Source organism: Triticum dicoccoides, chromosome 7B, assembly GCF_002162155.2.
Source record: "Triticum dicoccoides isolate Atlit2015 ecotype Zavitan chromosome 7B, WEW_v2.0, whole genome shotgun sequence".
NCBI classification, from domain to species: domain Eukaryota; kingdom Viridiplantae; phylum Streptophyta; class Magnoliopsida; order Poales; family Poaceae; genus Triticum; species Triticum dicoccoides.
In genome coordinates, this window is record NC_041393.1 from 323,754,972 (window position 1) to 323,774,809 (window position 19,838).

At 40.8% G+C, this 19,838-nt stretch overlaps 1 protein-coding gene across 1 annotated transcript; it reads left to right on the forward strand.

The window, feature by feature from the left end:
• The first annotated feature begins 5,299 nt into the window (after positions 1-5,299).
• Positions 5,300-9,355, forward strand: LOC119335766 (ACT domain-containing protein DS12, chloroplastic-like). Its single transcript, XM_037607843.1, has 10 exons — positions 5,300-5,647; positions 6,689-6,743; positions 6,815-6,940; positions 7,060-7,154; positions 7,324-7,408; positions 7,501-7,560; positions 8,013-8,068; positions 8,565-8,670; positions 8,739-8,807; positions 9,003-9,355. The coding sequence occupies exons 1-10, from the start codon at positions 5,526-5,528 to the stop codon at positions 9,063-9,065; spliced, it is 837 nt and encodes a 278-aa protein (XP_037463740.1). The 5' UTR covers positions 5,300-5,525; the 3' UTR covers positions 9,066-9,355.
• Positions 9,356-19,838: the final 10,483 nt, after the last annotated feature.

Genomic DNA, 19,838 nt, shown 5'->3' on the forward strand with positions numbered 1-19,838 from the left:
TTTGCTCTTCCGGTCGGGGTGAAGATACCCCGAACAAACCCCTCAAAGTATTATTTTCCATAGCAACAAGTGACAGTAAATTCCACTTACCAAAGGTGCTTCACTCCCCGGCAACGGTGCCAGAAAAGAGTCATGATGACCCACAAGTATAGGGGATCTATCGTAGTCCTTTCAATAAGTAAGAGTGTCGAACCCAACGAGGAGCAGAAGGAAACGACAAGCGGTTTTCAGCAAGGCATTCTCTGCAAGCACTGAAATTATCTGTAACACATAGTTTTGTGATAAGATAATTCATAAGGGTAACAAGTAACAAGTGTAACAAAGGTGCAGTAAAGTGGCCCAATCTTTTTTGTAGCAAAGGATAAGCCTGGACGAACTCTTACATGAAGCAAAGCGCTCCCGAGGACACATGGGAATTATTGTCAAGCTAGTTTTCATCATGCTCATATGATTCATGTTCGTTACTTTGATAATTTGATATGTGGGTGGACGGGTGCTTGGGTGTTGTCCTTACTTGGACAAGCCTCCCATTTTATGATTAACCCCTCTCGCAAGCATCCGCAACTACGAATGAAGAATTAAGATAAACCTAACCATAGCATGAAACATGTGGATCCAAATCAGCCCCTTACGAAGCAACACATAAACTAGGGTTTAGGCTTCTGTCACTCTAGCCACCCATCATCTACTTATTACTTCCCAATGCCTTCACCTAGGCCCAAATCATGGTGAAGTGTCATGTAGTCGATGTTCACATAACACCACTAGAGGAAAGACAACATACATCTCATCAAAATATCAAACGAATACCAAATTCACATGATTACTTATAACAAGACTTCTCCCATGTCCCCAGGAACAAACATAACTACTCACAAAGCATATTTATGTTCAAGACCATAGGAGTATTTAATATCATTAAGGATCTGAACATATGATCTTCCATCGAATAAACCAACTAGCATCAACTACAAGGAGTAATCAAATCTACTAGCAACCCACAGGTACCAATCTGAGGTTTTGAGACAAAGATCAGATACAAGAGATGAACTAGGGTTTGACAAGAGATGGTGCTGGTGAAGATGTTGATGGATATTGACCCCCTCTCGATGAGAGGATCACTGGTGACGCAATGGCTTCGATTTCCCCCTTAGGGAGGGAAGTTTCCCTGGCAGAACAGTTCCGGCGGAGCCCTAGATTGCTTCTGCCTGGGTTCCGCCTCGAGACGGTGGCGCTTCGTCCCGAAAGCTTCCTTATGATTTTTCCAGGTCAAATCCCTCCATATAGCAGAAGATGGGCACCGGAGACCTACTAGGGGGCCCCACAAGCCCTAGGGGCGCACCCAGGAGGGAAGGGCGCGCCCCTAGGCTTGTGGGCACCTGGTGGGTCCCCGTCTATTTTCTTCGCCCAATATTTTTTATATATTCCAAAATAATTCTTCGTAAATTTTCAGGACTTTTGGAGTTGTGCAGAATAGGCTCTCAAATTTGCTCCTTTCTATTTCAGAATTTCAGTTGCCCGCATTCTCCCTCTTTGTGCAAACCTTGTAAAATAAGAGAGAAAAGGCATAAATATTGTACCATAATGTGTAATAACATCCCATAATGCAATAAATATCAATATAAAAGCATGATGCAAAATGGACGTATTAGCTTCCAAGTTCCATGCAACATGGAAGAGTCTTCTTACCTATTTAACTATGCATTTACATTCTGAAAGAAAATCTCTAAATATGCATGGTTATAGGGGGAGCTTGTACATGTTTCTGTCCTTCAAGGCTTTAATGTACTTCTATGTTATTTCTTTCATTTAAACATTTGATGTATGTTGTCATCAATTACTAAAAAGGGGGAGATTGAAAGCACATTCACTCCCTTGGTGGTTTTGGTAATTCATGTCAACATATAAGTTGTTGGACTAATGTTTTCCTTGAGTATATATCAGGAAGAGTTCAACTTAGGCAAACCTTTGGAATGACAAGTAGACCCCTCAAGTTGCTAAGGAATGGTGTTGGCAAAGTTTCAAGACTCTACATTTTTAGTTAAGTGATTCAAGGTCACATTGAGTCCACACGAAAGCCAATACTATTAAAAGGGGATGATGTTTTAATGATCGTCTAACTGCTCAAGTGCTTAGAGATATTGCCCCAAAACCCTCAGCCACACTCTCAAATTCATTTATCTCCAAAAAACCTAAAGTCCATCTCGGTCCCATCGAAACACATTCAGCCAGACTCATCGAGATACACTTGACATAGCCACAGCCTAGACCCTAGCATCTCGGTCCCACTAAAGAGCACTTACCAACCTTCTGTTACCAGTTGCATTCGTTTCATAATTTCCGAATGGTTTCAATTAGTGACACCAAAGCGGGGAAAGTGCTTAGGTTAGCTTGACTCGGTCCCAGCAACGGGTTTCATCCGGTCTCATAGAAAATCCTAAAGTTCAAACCTTTTATGCAGGTCTGTCTCACCGAGTGGTTTCACTCGGTCCCACTGAAGTGTTCATAAAGGTGTGTAACATTTGGTTTTTTGGTGATGGCTATAAATACCACCACCCATCCATCGACTCTGAGAGAGCAACCAGTTCAAAGCTTACACTGCCATATCCATTTTTTGAGATAGAACCACCTATTCTTGTGTTGAGATCAAAGGCTTTCCACTCCAAGCATATGACTTTGATCTCTAGCCTCCTCAAGTTGCTTACCGCTCCAATTCCCTCTCCTACCACATAGCCAAATTTGTGAGAGAGTGTTTGAGTGTTGAGGAGACTATCTTTTGAAGCACAAGAGCAAGGATTCATCATTGACAACAACATCTATTACCTTTTGGAGAGTAGTCTCTCCTAAATGGTTCAAGTGTCACTTGGGAACTTCCAATGCTTGTGGACTGAACCAAGGCGTTTGTAAGGGCAAGGAAATCGCCTCCTTTGTGAAGATCTACCCCGAATGAGGCTAATCCTCCGTGGGCGTAAGCCATGATGACATATACAAGGTTGCTTCTTCGTGGACACTTTGTGATTGGAGCCCACCGTGGACTCTCGCAACCATTATCCCCTTAGGGATTGAAGGCTCCATCAATGTGGATGTATGATAGCACCACCTATCAGAACCATGGGAAAAATATTCATGTCGCCCTTCGTTCGCAAAATCTCCTAAACTCTACTCTTTACTTCCTTGCACTTTTTGCTGCCCATACTATATATATGCATGTGTAGGTTGTATTGTTTGCTATCCAACTTTTGCTAAAATTTGTCTAAGTTTCAAGAGAATAAAAAATTGCACCTTTTTCCTTGTTAGTGTATATTCACCCCTAGACCTATCCTTTCAATCCCACATCCACTACGGCGGCCCATGTACCCTGCGCTCCCTTTAACTCCATTGGCGTTCGCAACATGTTCGATCAAATGCAGGAGAGGTAAAATTTCTTCCCTTTATACAGGTGTGTGCCGAATTGGGTTCATTTGCTTAGCGTTTCACCCTTTGGATTGTGCAACTATGGCTTGCTATTGTTCATACAACATATGCAGATATGTTGGAGGAGAACGAGGTGAACATCATGAGTGCTCCACTTGACGCATTCGATCTCGGCATGGAAGCCGAGGTGGAAGAAGGGGTTGGCGACAATGATGATGTAGAAGAGGTTGAGGAGGAGGTGTTCGATGCTAGCCGACCAAGATTTGGAAAATGAAGCGGCAATTACACGAAGATGGAGGATGTATGTTTGGTGAGAGCATGGGAATGTGTGTCACTTGATGTGGTTGCCGACAATGATCAAAAGGGAAAAAATGACAACGCATTGAGGACAAGTATCATAAGCTCATGCCTACCCCATTCGCCCGTTCATTGAAATCACTCCAAAGCATTGTAGCCGTTGGAGTGGTTACTTGGAACAAGTGAGGAATGCACCTCGAAGTGGTGCACAATTGACAACCATGTGAGTTTGGTTTCATTTTGTTGTACACATTTGTGATCTTGTTTGCTTTCATGCCAATTTGATATCACACTTGCCTCTTTTCCAAATGTAGGATCACATTGCGCATGAAAGGTTCAAGCAAATGCCAGATTCCAAAGGTAAACCATTCTTGCCCCAACATTGTTGGAGCTTGTTTGAACATAATGAGAAATAGAGGTTGAGGGATGAAGAAGCTCCACCAAAGAAAGGTGCACTCATTAACTTGGAAGACGATGATGATAGTGATGATGAACCAAGGGGGGAAGAAACAAGGGAAATCCGATGGAAGAAAGATGGACATAGATAGGGTGAAGAGGTCGATCGAGGCCTCTAGCCTGAGGGAGCAAATTAGTTCAATGGTGATGTTAAAGAAAACCATGACGGAGAAGCATTTGGAAACCAAGGGGGTATTGGCCGAGAAGAAGAACCAACAAAAGAAGGCAAAGTGGGAGAAAAGATGTGCCTTCAAGGAGCGCAAGATCGCTTTTGAGGAGCAAAAGAGGAAGGGCAACAAGATTGTCGAGGAGGACCGGTTCTTGATGATTGATCCAAATGGCATGGAACCGATGACAAGAGTTTTGCGAGTTGAAAAGAATGGAGATCATGTTTCGGAGGAGGCAGGAGCTTAATGATCTTACGGCTGATGATGGTACTTCGGCCCATGGAGGTGTGGTGCTTCAGCCAATGATGGTGGTAGTGGTGGTGCTTCCGGAATGGTGGTGATGGTTCTTTGGCCAATGTTGATGATGGTGATGCTATGGTTCGTGGTGATGGCGATGATTTTGTCAACAATGATGTTGCTTGATTTGATCACGTCTAATTGTGTTTGATTGCACATTTTTTGAACAAATTTAATTGCTACCTCTTATATTGCGTTTGTCTTTGGATTTGAACTATTGTCGTACTTGTACTATATAATATTTATATATTTATTCGGTGTATTGCCTTTACTATATGAGTTTATAGTTGAGATGCTTTGCGTATATCTTTATATTTATATTATTGTTGTACTTATATTTATACTCCCTTCGTCCGGAAATACTTGTCGGAGAAATGCATAAAAATGGATGTATCAAGAACTAAAATACATCTAGATACATTCATTCCTCCGACAAGTATTTCCGGACGGAGGGAGTATAATATTTATATATTTATTCCGTGCATTGCCTTTACTATATGAGTTTGTAATTGAGATGCTTTTACGAGGGCAAGCAGCCCCAACGAACTTATCTGCCTTGTCCTCTTCCCTCATCCTCCATTTTCCACTTACTTCTCCAACCCATCAGAAAGGGACATCGCTGAGAGAGAAGAGTGTCTCTGTATATCTGGAGCGGAGGGTGAGGTGAAGCCGCGAGGTCGAGAGGGAGAGCACGAGCCAACCTCCCGTTTCCACCTCTCTATCCTATGGATAGAGCCGCCGCGACAGCCATAGATATCCTCGCTATGATCCCATCAGCGCCCTCTCCTTTGTAGCACCATCTCCCCTCCCCCACCCCACCCCCGGGTTTATTTGACAAGATTTGATCCCAATCCTCGCACGTTTCTTGGCCGAGTGGGGGAGAAGATTCCAGAAATGGCCGTCGCCGTAGCCGCCGGGACCCTCCGTACCTGTTCCGGCGTATTTCCGGCGGCGTCCGGGAACCATCCGCTTGCCGGGTGGCGGCCACTTGCACCGGCAGCGCCCGCTAAGCTGAGGTGAGCAGACTGGCCCAGATTTCCTTGCGCTTTTGGCACATTAGATTCTGAGTCTTTCTTTCCCGTTTGGATGGTAAGATGCTGTGCTAGGATTCGAAGATTCTTAGCCTTAGCTCCAAAGATTCGAGCTTTTAATTTAGAACGGATGCCCCTTCAAAATGAATTCTGCATAATAGTGTTGTTCAGTGGGATGCAGAATTTTTTGTTTGATTCATCCGCTATCCTTGGTGCTAACTTACATAATGATTTCGTCATGATATAACTCGATGCTTAGACTCTTTTGTTTTGTTTCAGCTGCAGAATATACCTCACAGTTGGTTTAATTCTGGTTAAAACTGTGAGGCTTTTGTGAAATTCTGGTTCCACTGGGTCATTTTATTGTTGAACTGATGGTAGCGCTAATTACTTTAGGGGCGCAGTGATGATTACGATAAGTCAGTTCACTGTTTCGTTACATCTAGTTTAGCTAAAGCAGTGGTAATAAGTTTAGCTGACCGAAATTTTATGGTGCTGAGGGGTTGATTACATTTGCAGGTAGTCACGCCAGCGATATATTTCTTTCTTTCTTTCTTGCTGGATTTGTGAACTTACGTGTTATAGTTTCTTGTGTAGACTGATATGATCAAGCTTGATACTATATTCTTTGGTTTTTCGTGTTGGAAAAATTTACCCTTGTCTGTTGCAACTAACTATAGGTTATAAGCGTTTCCTTCATTTTATTTTATTGTGTTATAAACACTGGCTGCACCGTGTGAATACTTGCTTTCTTTGAATCAATTTGTTTCCATCGACTGATTAAATATATTTAAACTGCTGTTAATACACTTTCTGGTGTTAAAACTGTTATGATTTCCACCCATGGTTCAAGTGAGTGGTCTAGTTTCTACACAGTGCATTGATGTTATTTTGATGAAACATTTTTATTCATTTTTTTCTCATTAAGCCTTTTAACATTTTGTCTTATTACATCACAACTTCTTACAATTCTCAATATATATTGCACATGTGTATTATTACAACTATTTTTTTTCTTTTGTTTAGATTATTGTCTCCAGCTTTGAGGGTTCCTAGAGCTGCTTCGCCTGCAGCTGTTGAGGTAGATAGCATTGCTTACGACAAAACATTGGATGAACCTCCATGTTCAACTGCAGATACTTTGTTTTGCAGAATGGGAGCTCTAGCAACAGTAATACAGTCCCTACACCGAAAGTTATAATAGATCAAGACTCAGATCCAGATGCAACTATTGTGGAAGTAACCTTGGGTGACCGTCTTGGGGATCTTCTTGATACTGTGTGTTGTTTACATTGCCTTTTCAATTTACCTTTACCATTCATCACTCTTAGGTTCTTATTTTCACCATCTTGGATTCTTGAAATGCTGATTAATTCTGTGTTCTGTTCTATGTGCAGATGAGTGCCTTGAGGAATTTAGGGCTAAATGTTGTGAAAGCTAGTGTTTGCCTCGATTCTTCTGGCAAACACAATAAGTTCGCTATAACAAAGTCGTAAGTGGATCATTTTATTATTATTTCAGATATGCAAAGCTTGGCATGAGGAATCTCTCATATAAGTTTGATCTTCCAGTTATAGCAGCAGAATGTGACATCTTTCTTCAATGTACTTTTCTGCACATATCACTTCTTGTCTAGAATGAGTGAGAGCAATACTCTACAGGTCAACTGGTCGCAAAATTGATGACCCAGAGTTGTTAGAAGCAGTAAGACTGACAATTATAAACAACATGCTTGAGTATCATCCTGTAATTTCCCTCGACCCTTTTTTTTCTTTGCTAAGATGTCTTAACTTAAATCTAGTAAACTAACGTCTGCGTCTTTATTTATTTGACACTAGGAAGCTAGCAGTCAATTGGCCATGGGTGCAACTTTTGGGCTAGAGCCCCCTACAGAAGTGGTACTTGTTTAAATCCATCCATAAATCAAAGAGTCTGTACCTTCTATCTTATTGACCTTGAATACCTGAAAACATCTCAATTATATGGACGACCTTAAAACCATATTACTTATCTTTGTTTTACGAGAAGGAACAACACATGAAGGTTTACAAGACACTATGTTCTAATAGTAAACTTCATGATAGGAATGCCTTGTCTGTAAATTTATACATACCTGATTGATTGCTAAACCTGACAATATAAAAAGTAATTATGGTACACATGATTTCGATAGCGCCTTGTTGCAGAATACATTCATATGTTTTGAGTACATGAATTTGGATGAACTGCTCATACTATGCCCATGAAATTGCAGTCTGATGTCACATCATAATTATGCTTTCTCTTATTAATGTGCTTGAGATTCGTAATTTTTTCTATCTGTAAATAATTTTTGCATGTAAATCGGCAGGTTGATGTGGACATAGCAACTCACATAGAGATCTATGACGATGGTCCTGAAAGAAGGTAGTCTTCCCTGTTGCTTTATTCTTCATAATACAAGAAAAATTTATGTACTTTGGCTTTCATCCTAATAAAGTACTCCCTCCGATCCATAATGAGTGTCACAGTTTTGAACTGAGGTTGAACTAACCTTAGTTCAAAACTGCGACACTTATTATGGATCGGAGGGAGTACTTGTTATGGGGCTAGAAGCAATATAATGATTCGTTCTTGGTTCTTTTGTGGATCAAGCTTGTGTCCTAAAGAAGATATCTGACTGGAGATTAGCTGTCATCTCGAATGACTATGACCAGTTTTTTTTTTTTTTTGTGAGAACCTGATTTGTTTTTGGACGGCATTGAATAACAAAATGCATTGCTTATAGGCTATAAGATATCCCTTGGCATTATCTGAACTTTGCTTTCTTGACCGCAGTAAGATCATCAGTTTGCTATATTGTTGTTGTTCCCCATAAGTATAAGATCGCATTGATTTGATCTCCCCCAATGTTCCATTTCAGTTTACTTGTTGTGGAATCAGCTGACCGTCCAGGGTTGTTGGTTGATCTAGTTAAGATCATTGCTGACATCAATATCACTGTCCAATCTGGAGAATTTGACACTGAGGTGACAACAGTCATTTGGGGATTTTGTATTCAAAAGTTGTTCTTCTGCTGAGATTTTGTGTCTTGTAGGGGCTATTGGCCAAGGCAAAATTCCATGTCAGTTACCGGGGCAAGCCATTAATCAAGGCTTTGCAACAGGTAAACTCATCATGCATGCAATTATCTAGGTTGCATCAGATTACCATGGAACCGGGACATGTACAGAAGTCCTATCTTTGATCTAGTGAAAAGGGGAAAATATAAGTAGCAGACCATCCTGATTAGAGCCAAATGTATCTCTATTATTTTCACTGGTCACCAAAGTGTATTTTCTCATTTAGTTCGTTCCTGCAGGTTCTCGCGAATAGCTTGCGTTATTTCTTGAGGAGGCCGACAACAGAGGATGCCAGTTTCTAAGCATATGATTACAAACCCACGCCTTATCATAGCTCATGAGACATGATATTTGTATGAAGTTAGCACTGTCATCCAAATTATTCTTGAAATGTGCATAATTCCCCAAAAAGGGAGGTACACGATATATCATGTACTCATAGTTTCATGTGAAGGTAGCTTCATGTTGTATGAATTGCATTAGCCTTCCAAGTTAAGTTATGAGATGGCGGTATAACACATGGTTATTTTGCTACCCGGGATGCATGTTTGATGATAAAATAAGAGGGCCGCTTGTGGGGCCAATCGTCTATTGTTTGGGGCGTGCTACTCCGCTGGCTATTTTTTTTTGCAATAGGGCCTCGTTGTACTCTCTCCGTCCCATAATGTAAGACCTTTTAAAACATCTTACATTATGAGACGGAGGGAGTAGTTTTTTTTGTTGAATCAGAGTTACTATATTTTTTTTTTTGCAATAAAGGTGTTGTTGCAAAAGCTTATCTAAGACCCTTGTTGTAAAAAATAAAAAATCATCTGTTGGTCATCATATGGCCATGGATAAGCTCATGCTCGGGCCGACCAACTAGCGGGTGGTGCTGCTCTGTTGTGGCTGCGGGAGCCCGTGGAGCCTTATCGACGACCATCAAAAGGGCGTACGGGGAGCCCATAACATTGAGGGCGTCTACTTCATCGGCTCTCATGGTGAGCTCTCTCCTGCGTGCATTGCAGGGAGGAGGGGTTCGTGTTCGGAGGGGATCGAACACAAAGAACTTGTGAATCCTCTAGGCTAGAAACTCGGATTTCATAGCTATGGACAGGGGTGGATCCAGGAATTTAACTTTGCGTGTTCAAAAATAACAAATCACAGTAGCATTGTTACTTTTTTCTGTTCCGGCCTAGTGCTAGTCTTCAAAAATTCAATTGTTATTATTTTTTTTACTAATGAAACCAATCAGATGAGGATAGCGGAATGTACATAGCTATATCTCTCTAAATTCAAACGGAAGCTACACATGTATTCCTACTACATGTCAACGAGTGCAAATTCAGATTAGTAATTGTCTCCCGTGCGTGAGGGCATTCAGCTCTGGACAAAAGTAGCTGGCTGCTGCTACTGGGCTCCTGCCTAGTGGGCCATTGGCCTGTTGGCCACGGCTCTGCTGCTTAGGCTCTCAAGCATGTACGCTAGTACTCCTTTCTTTTGTCATATCCTATCTATATGATTTTTTTCTCAAGAAAAATTGGGTGTACATTTGCACACCCATGACCTGTGGTGGATCCGCCCCTGGCTATGAAGAACTAATTGATTTTATTAGAGGAATCCCCCATCCCCATCCCTTACTTCTGTTCCAGTACAATTACAAACAGAATGAGAGGCCAATGCGTTCTTCGCCAAGTTCCTCGAGTACACTAGAGATAATAGCCCATGCGGTGCTGCAGGAATTAGTTGCAGTTATTTCAGTGAGATTTGGTTGTATATGAAAAAAATGATATTTAAACTAACAATATGTGAACTGAAATTAGAATACATTTATTTTCTTTGGTTATTCTATAGTTTTTGAATATTATTAAATATGAGTAGTATGCATGGTGCATGTTAACATGGGTCTTTTTTCATGCATGGTGGCATGGTGAGGTGACATACTTGCATGGTGAGAGAATTGAAGATAGTGGGGATCAACTATTTAGGTTATAGGATATGGTAAACGTTATAGGGTTCATTGGACTCATCCTCGACCTACAAGCTAGGTTGGTAGTCTCGTCTTGCGTCTAGACCGGCCGTCGGCGCATCATTTAAATTGGAGATGGTGTCTTTGGCAATCCCCCATTCTTGAGTAACGACTTGACCCCAAGCTGCTGTTTGAGGAAACTACTGGCGCAACGAATCTAGATCTTCCCAAGTACAAGCAGATGCATTCGTCCTGAAGAAGAGCATTGGGAGGGGGCAGAACTAATTGTACCTGGTTGTGAGGAGCCACACATTGCTTAAGCCGGGAGACATGAAATATTGGATGAATTCGGCTGGAGGAGGGAAGATCCAAACAATAAGCTAGTTCTCTAATATTTCCAGTAATAACACATGGTCCATACACTTTCTAGGTCCATCTAGTGCCCCCCTTAGTGTGTTAAAAATTGTTAGACCAAATTGTTAAGGGACTAATATGTTTGTGTGCACACGGAGTAAAAAGTCTCCGCGTAGCATTGAGAATATTGTTATATCTTTAAGCAAGATTGTCTGAGTCGATGAGGAGTATGCTATTGATAAGATTGCGTGTGGGAGAAGACCCCTAAAAATTGTTGTTGAGCGGAATCATACTGGTATGTTGTTCGGCAAGAAGATGTATGTCTTTCTCTAGTTTCATTTCTTTCATTTGAGTCATAAGGCAAGCCAGACTATAAGGGGGTCCAAGTTAGTTGAGATTTAGGTCTTCATTGTGTACTCAATCATAAACCTATATCCCTGAGCGAAGTCGAGAGAAATCTTTTTATGCATTGTGTCTCTTCCTTTAAGTTAGAGACGTGGTTCTTCTGAATCTTGAGATAAAATCACAAGTAGTAGAGTCACCTTGACTTGCGCTGCAAGTAAGTTATTGCGTGAGTTTGAAATCACACCGTTGTGACATGTGTCAGTTTATTCTTGTGTGGAACAGGCCCCTATTGGTCATTTCACACCTTAGGATTGCTCGAGCTATAAATAGCCATCACACCCCAACCCGCAACGGTTGGTTGCTCCATTTGAACTAAGAGTCTCTGTCTGAGCAACCCGGAGTATTGAGAGATTTCATAGACAATACCCCAAACCTAAATCTATTTAAGTGTTTGAGCATCATGAATAACTTGATTGATACAAAGCTTGTATATATTGCTCTTGTGAGCTGCACGCTCGCTAGACGGTTAGGTGTCGGTCCGAGCAACCAAGAGTGATCATGGTTTGCCAAGGATGAGTATGTGAAGGTTTGGAGATTGCGTTGAAGAGTCTACCGAGAGTAAATCAACTTAAGTTCCAGGAACTTCACGTTCAGGATAATAGGACATTGAGTATAACATCACGAGGAGCTTCACATCCGTCATCACCGCCATCATCTCCATCGACTCCATCGTCTTCATCAACATCTCCATCACCTCCCTCCCTCTTTATTTAGTTTTCCACTCTCTGCAACCCGTTGTAATCCCACTGTTAAACATGGTGTTTGATGCTATTAATTATTATACAATGATTTCTTGCATCTTCTATATGTCTGCGTAGATCCTTTTTGTCCTATAAGTCTATTATGTTATGCTATGGTTGATTTGAGTTGTATGTTGATATGGTGCTATCCTATGGTGCCCACCGTTTGCACATATGTGTGGGATTAATGCTTTTGGGTTTTGCAATACGTGATTGATTTGCTTATGATGGGTTGTCGGTGCGAAAGAAACCTAAACCTTTGTTTGTGAGTTGTTGCATATGGGATAAAGGTGACCTTAGATCTTAATTCCATGGTTAGGATTTTACTTTATTCAATCTTTGGTATTTGTGGATGCTTTCTAGAGTTCCAATCATAAGTACTTGTAGTCAATGGATTTTGCTGCATGTTAGCATAGGCCTTTCCCGCATATAGAACTGCAATAGTTGATTATCAATTTAGTTTCATATGCGATTGCCTAGGGACAATTCCACACAACATACCCCCACTACTCCACACTCACTATCCTTTACTTAATTGTACCTTTACCTTACATAACATAACCTTTATTTCCAAGTTCTTTTTTATCTTGCAATCCTTTTATACCCACAAAAGTACTTCTAGTTTTATCTGTCGGGAAAATTAAGCATGGAAATCAAAAAAATTCCTACGAAACACCCAGATCTATCAATGGAAATGCATACCAACCAGAGGGGGAGTGTGTCTACATACCCTTGTAGACCAAAAGCATTAACGATCAAAAGATCATGGTTGGCGTAGTCGTACTCGTGTCGCGATCCAATCTGATCCAGGCACCGCACGTGTGGCATCTCCGATATGAGCATTAATGATCTAAAGATTGTGGCTCCTCTCCTTGATCCAGCAAACAAGCGAGAGGAGATAGATGAGATCTGAACCAACATGATGGCGTGGTGGCAGTGCCAAGCGCGTACTGGAGAATATGGAGGAGTAGCAGGAGAGGGATGGGGCAAGGGACGAAGGGTTCGCTGCCCCCTGCGCTTCTCCACTATATATAGGGGTGAAGGAGGGGCGTGCCAGCCCTAGCCCCTCCCAAGGCAGGGGGCGTCCAAGGGGGAGGAGTGCCCTCCAAGCCAAGTGGAGGGCCCTCCCCTTTAGGGTTTCCCGTACCCTAGGCTTATGGGCCAAGTAGGGGCTGGTGTGCCTGGCCCAATAAGGCGAGGGAACCCCCACAGCCCATGCTACTGTATGGGGCGTGGTGGAACTCTCTGAGGACTTCCGGTATAATACCAAAAAAATAGACTTTTCCTGAAACCTCGACAAGATCTTTCCATATATAAATCTTTACCTCCAGACCATTCTAGAGCTCCTCATGACATCCCGGATCCCATCCGGGACTCCGAACAACCTTTAGATTTCCACTATTAATATCTCAATACTACACTAGCGCTACCAAACGTTAAGTGTGCGACCCTACAGGTTTGAGAATCATGTAGACATGATCGACACTCCTCTCCGGTCAATAACCAATAGTGGGACCTGGATGACCATATTGGTTCCCACATATTCCACGAAGATCTTTATCAGTTGAACCAGGTTGTGAAGGATTCAATTATTCCCGTATGCAATTCCCTTTGTCTGACGATATGTTACTTGCCCGAGATTTGATTGTCGATATCTCCATACCTAGTTCAATCTCGTTACCAGCAAGTCTATTTACTCGTTACATAATACAAGATCACGTGACCACACTCATTAGTCACATGCTTGCAAGTGATAACCCACAAGTATAGGGGATCAATTGTAGCCTCTTTCGATAAGTAAGAGTGTCGAACCCAACGAGGAGCTAAAGGTAGAACAAATATTCCCTCAAGTTCTATCGACCACCGATACAACTCTACGCACGCTTGACGTTCGCTTTACCTAAAACAAGTATGAAACTAGAAGGACTTTGTAGGTGTTGTTGGATAGGTTTACAAGATAATAAAGAGCACGTAAATAAAAACTAGGGGCTGTTTAGATGAAGACACAACTAAGTTAGTTTTAGTAGAGAGCTTTTTGTCACGAGAAAGTTATTTGTCCCTAGGCAATCAATAACTAGACCGGTAATCACTATTGCAATTTTATTTGAGGGAGAGGCATAAGCTAACATACTTTCTCTTCTTGGATCATATGCACTTATGATTGGAACTCTAGCAAGCATCCGCAACTACTAAAGATCATTAAGGTAAAACCCAACCATAGCATTAAAGCATCAAGTCCCCTTAACCCCATACGCCACAACCCCCTTACTCTGGTTTATGCATTTGTCACTCAAGCAACCCACTATAAGCGAATCACGAACATATTGCAACACCCTACAGCGGGAATCCCCCACGCTTGCGTGACACGGAGGGCACAATAGGACAACACCAATAATAAAACATGCAACTCAAACCAATCACGATCATCAATTAACCCATACGACAAAACGGATCTACTCAAACATCATAGGATAGCCATACATCATTGTGAAATAATATATAGCGTTGAGCACCATGTTTAAGTATAGATTACAGCGGGTAAAAGAGGGGTTACACCGCTGCATAGAGGAGGGAAGAGTTGGTGATGAAGGCGGTGAAGTTGTTGGTGTAGATCGTCGTGATGATAATGGCCCCCGGCGGCGTTCCGGCGCCACCGGAAGCAAGGGGGAGAGAGCCCCCTTCTTCTTCTTCTTCCTTCCTTCTCCCGAGATGGGAGAAGGGTTTCCCCTCTGGTCCTTGGTATCCATGGCGTGGGAGGGGCGAAAGCCCCTCCGAGATCGGATCTGTCTCTCTATCTCTCTCTGTTTCTGCGTTCCTGGAGTCTGCCCTTTCACTGTTTCTTATATATCCGGAGATCCGTAACTCCGATTGGATTGAAACCTTCGCCTAGATTTTTCTCCAAAAATTAGCTTTCTTACGGCAAAAGAAGAGCATCAACTGCCTTACGGGGTGTCCACGAGGGTCAGGGGTGCGCCCCCTTCCTCGTGGCCCCCTCGGGCACCGTCTCGCGTTGATTTTTCTTCCCAAAAATCATAAATATTGCAAAAATAATATCCGTCTGTTTTTATCCCGTTTGGACTCCGTTTGATATTGGGTTTCTGCAAAACATAAAACATGCAACAAACAAGACTGGCACTGGGCACTGGATCAATATATTAGTCCCAAAAATAGTATAAAAAGTTGCCAAAAGTTTATGAAAGTTGAATAATATTGGCATAGAACAATCAAAAATTATAGATACGATGGAGATGTATCAGCATCCCCAAGCTTAATTCTTGCTCGTCCTCGAGTAGGTAAATGATAAAAAAGATATTTTTTGATGTGAAATGCTACCTAGCATAATCTTGATCATGTATCTAATCATGGCATGAATATTAAGACACGAGTGATTCAAAGCAATAGGCTATCATTTGACATTAAGACGATAATACTTCAAGCATACTAATAAAGCAATCATGTCTTTTCAAAACAACATGGCCAAAGAATGTTATCCCTACAAAATCATATAGTCTGGCTATGCTCCATCTTCACCACACAAAATATTCAAATCATGCACAACCCCGATGACAAGCCAAGCAATTGTTTCATACTTTTGACGTTCTTAAACCTTTTCCGCAATACATGAGCGTTAGCCATGACACTATAGGTGGAATAGAATATGATGGTGGAGGTTGTGTGGAGAAGACAAAAAGGGAGAAAGTCTCACATCGACGCGGCTAATCAACGGGCTATGGAGATGCCCATAAATTGATGTCAATGCCAGGAGTAGGGATTGCCATGCAACGGATGCACTAGAGCTATAAGTGTATGAAAGCTCAAACTGAAACTAAGTGGGTGTGCATCCAACTTGCTTGCTCATGAAGACCTCGAGCATTTGAGGAAGCCCATCGTCGGAATATACAAGCCAAGTTCTATAATGAAAATTCCCACTAGTATATGAAAGTGATAACTCAAGAGACTCTCTATATGAAGAACATGGTGCTACTCTGATGCACAAGTGTGGTAAAAGGATAGTAACATTGCCCCTTCTCTCTTTTTCTCTCATTTTTTATTTTCTTTTTTTATTATATTTTTTTGGTGGGCTTCTTTGGCCTCTTTTTTTATTTGGGCATATTTGGCCTCTTTTATTTTTCATAAAGTTCGGAGTCTCATCCCGAATTATGGGGGAATCATAGTCTCCATCATCCTTTCCTCACTGGGGCAATGCTCTAATAATGATGATCATCACACTTTTATTTACTTACAACTCAATATTACAACACGATATCTAGAACAAAGATATGACTCTATGTGAATGCCTCCAGCGGTGTACCAGGATGTGCAATGATCTAGCATAGCAATGACATCAAAAAATGGACAAGCCATGAAAACATCATGCTAGCTATCTTACGATCATGCAAACCAATATGGCAATGAATGCTCAAGTCATGTATATGATGATGATGGAAGTTGCATGGCAATATATCTCAGAATGGCTATGGAAATGCCATGATAGGTAGGTATGGTGGCTATTTTGAGGAGGATATAAGGAGGCTTATGTGTGACAGAGCATATCATATCACGAGGTTTGGATGCACCGGCAAAGTTTGCACCAACTCTCGAGGTGAGAAAGGGCAATGCATGGTACCGAAGAGGCTAGCAATGATGGAAGGGTGAGAGTGCGTATAATCCATGGACTCAACATTAGTCATAAAGAACTCACATACTTATTGCAAAAATCTATTAGTCATTGAAACAAATTACTATGCGCATGCTCCTAGGGGGATAGATTGGTAGGAAAAGACCATCGCTCGTCCCTGACCGCCACTCATAAGGAAGACAATCAATAAATAAATCATGCTCCGACTTCATCACATAACGGTTCACCATACGTGCATGCTTCGGGAATCACAAACCTCAACAGAAGTATTTCTACTAATCCACAACTACTCACTAGCATAACTCTAATATCACCACCTTTATATCGCAAAACTATTGCAAGGAATCAAACATATCATATTCAGTGATCTACAAGTTTATGTAGGATTTTATGACTAACCATGTGAATGACCAATTCCTGTCATCTCTCTAAATAGATATAAGTGAAGCAAGAGAGTTTAATTCTTTCTACAAAAGATATTCCCACTCCCTAACAAATATAAGTGAAGCAAAAGAGCATTCTACAAATGGCGGTTTTCTATGTGAAGAGAAACAGGCAATCTAAACTTCAAATGATATAAGTGAAGCACATGAAGCATTCTATAAAGCCATACTCAAAAGATTTAAGTGAAGTGCAAAGAGCATTCTATAAATCAACCATGGACTATCTCATACCAGCATGGTGCATAAAATAAAAGTGAAAACTAAATGCAAAAGACGCTCCAAGACTTGCACATATCGCATGAACGAAAAGAATGCGAAAACATACCGATACTTGTCGAAGAAAGAGGGGATGCCTTCCGGGGCATCCCCAAGCTTAGACCCTTGAGTCTCCTTGAATATTTACTTGGGGTAACTTGGGCATCCCCAAGCTTGAGCTCTTGCCTCTCTTCCTTTTCCTCATATGGAGACCTCCATCAAACACTTCATCCACACAAAACTTCAACAGAAAACTCGGTAAGATCCGTTAGTATAATAAAGCAAATCACTACTCTAAGTACTATTGCAAACCAATTCATATTTTGTTTTTTCATTGTGTCTACTATAATATAGCTTTTTCATGGCTTAATACACTGATAGAAATTGATAGTTTCATCAAAACAAGTAAACTATGCACCAAAAACAGAATCTGTCAAAAACAGAACAGTCTGTAGCAATATGAACAATCACCATACTTATGGTACCCCAAAAATTCTACCAAGATTAGGAAAAATATTTTTTTTACAGCAAGACAGTGCAAAAAGTTTCAGAACCGTTTGACGTTCCAATAAAAAATGTAAAATCGCGCACTACAGCCAAATTTCTGTCCTGCATCGTACAAACCAACAAGCATTGTAAACATCCTAAAGGCAAACCTTGGCACATTATTTTTATAATACAATGGAAATTTACAAGGGGATAATTATTTTTGATGAAAAGTTTCTGTAATCAAGATTCACAAAGTTTTGGTGAGCATGAACAAAGTTCAAGGAACTCTCCTACTTCAACAATGCTTGTCTTTCTCACTTTCACTTTCCTTTTTTTGAAAAGTTTTAGGTTCCCCTATTTATTTTTTTGTTTTTAGACTATATAAAAGCACTCAACAGAAATAAATGACTCTCTAAAACTTCTGGGTTGTCTCCCTGGCAGCGCTTTCTTTAAAGACATTAAGTTAGGCATATAGTGCTCAAGTAATGGATCCACCCGGATCCCAAGGTATATCAAAGACAATTTTAATTAGCAATGATTTGTAATTTAGTAGTGAGCACAAAGTAACATATATCAAGCAATGACGAAGTCTAACTCTCTTCCTATGCATCGGCATGTCATAAAAGAACAATTCATGCACACCAAGTAAAGGTCAATGCATAGTATAAGCAGTTTCTTGCAATTTTATCATATTGGAAACATAGAGAGGTGGTGATATAGTTCCTCTCTCATAATAATTGCAAGTAGGAGCAGAAAGCACATGCATATTATATCTATCAAAATCATCATGAGTAGTAGTAAAAGGCAACCCATCAATATAATCCTTAATAAGCACAAACTTCTCTGATATAGTGTAGTTTGGAGAATTCAAAAAGATAATAGGACTATCATGCGTGGGTGAAATAGCAACAATTTCATGTTTAACATAAGGAACTATAGCAAGTTCATCTCCATAAGCATAATTCATATTGGCATCTTGGCCACAAGCATAGCAAGCATCATCAAAAAGGGATATTTCAAGAGAATCAACGGGATCATAGCAATTATCATAGCAATCATCCTTCGGTAAGCACGAAGGGAATTAAACAATGTATGAGTTGAAGAGTTACTCTCATTAGAAGGTGGGCACGGGTAGCTAATCCGCTCTTCCTCCTTTTGTTCTTCGCTCTCCTCATCATCTTTTTCATCCAATGAGCTCACAGTTTCATCAATTCCTTCTTCCATAGACTCCTGTAAAATATTAGTCTCTTCTTGGACAGCGGAGATTTTCTCAATAAATGCATCAATATCGGAATTGTATTCATAATTCTCATAACAATATTTAAGTATAGCAAAATTTCCAGGTCTATAAACTGAATCATCAAAATCTTCAGACTCTTTAAACAAAGATTCAATTTCATAAGCACCCATAAAATCAACGAATTCTTCTATTTGTTCCACATCATAGTAATCATATATACCATTAGCATAAGAAGCCAAGGTTTTATCATCATTAAATTTGCATGAAAAGGGAAGGTGTGGAGCCTTCATCCTAGAGCAACAAGTATAATCATATCTCAAGCATAGTTCCCGAGCATACCAATGCAACATATGAATTTGATCCCCTAATAGTTTCCCTTTTTGTGTCAAGCGATAATCCCTAAAGTATTCAAGTTGATCCAACGTGTCTCCCATAACATAATTGAATGGGGTTTTCTCAGGATTATCAAAGTAGTACATAACATTTTTCACATAACCAGCATCGAGGGTTTTAGGAGGTTCCCCATCTCCATGAGTAGCAAGTACACCTAAATTTTTTGGTG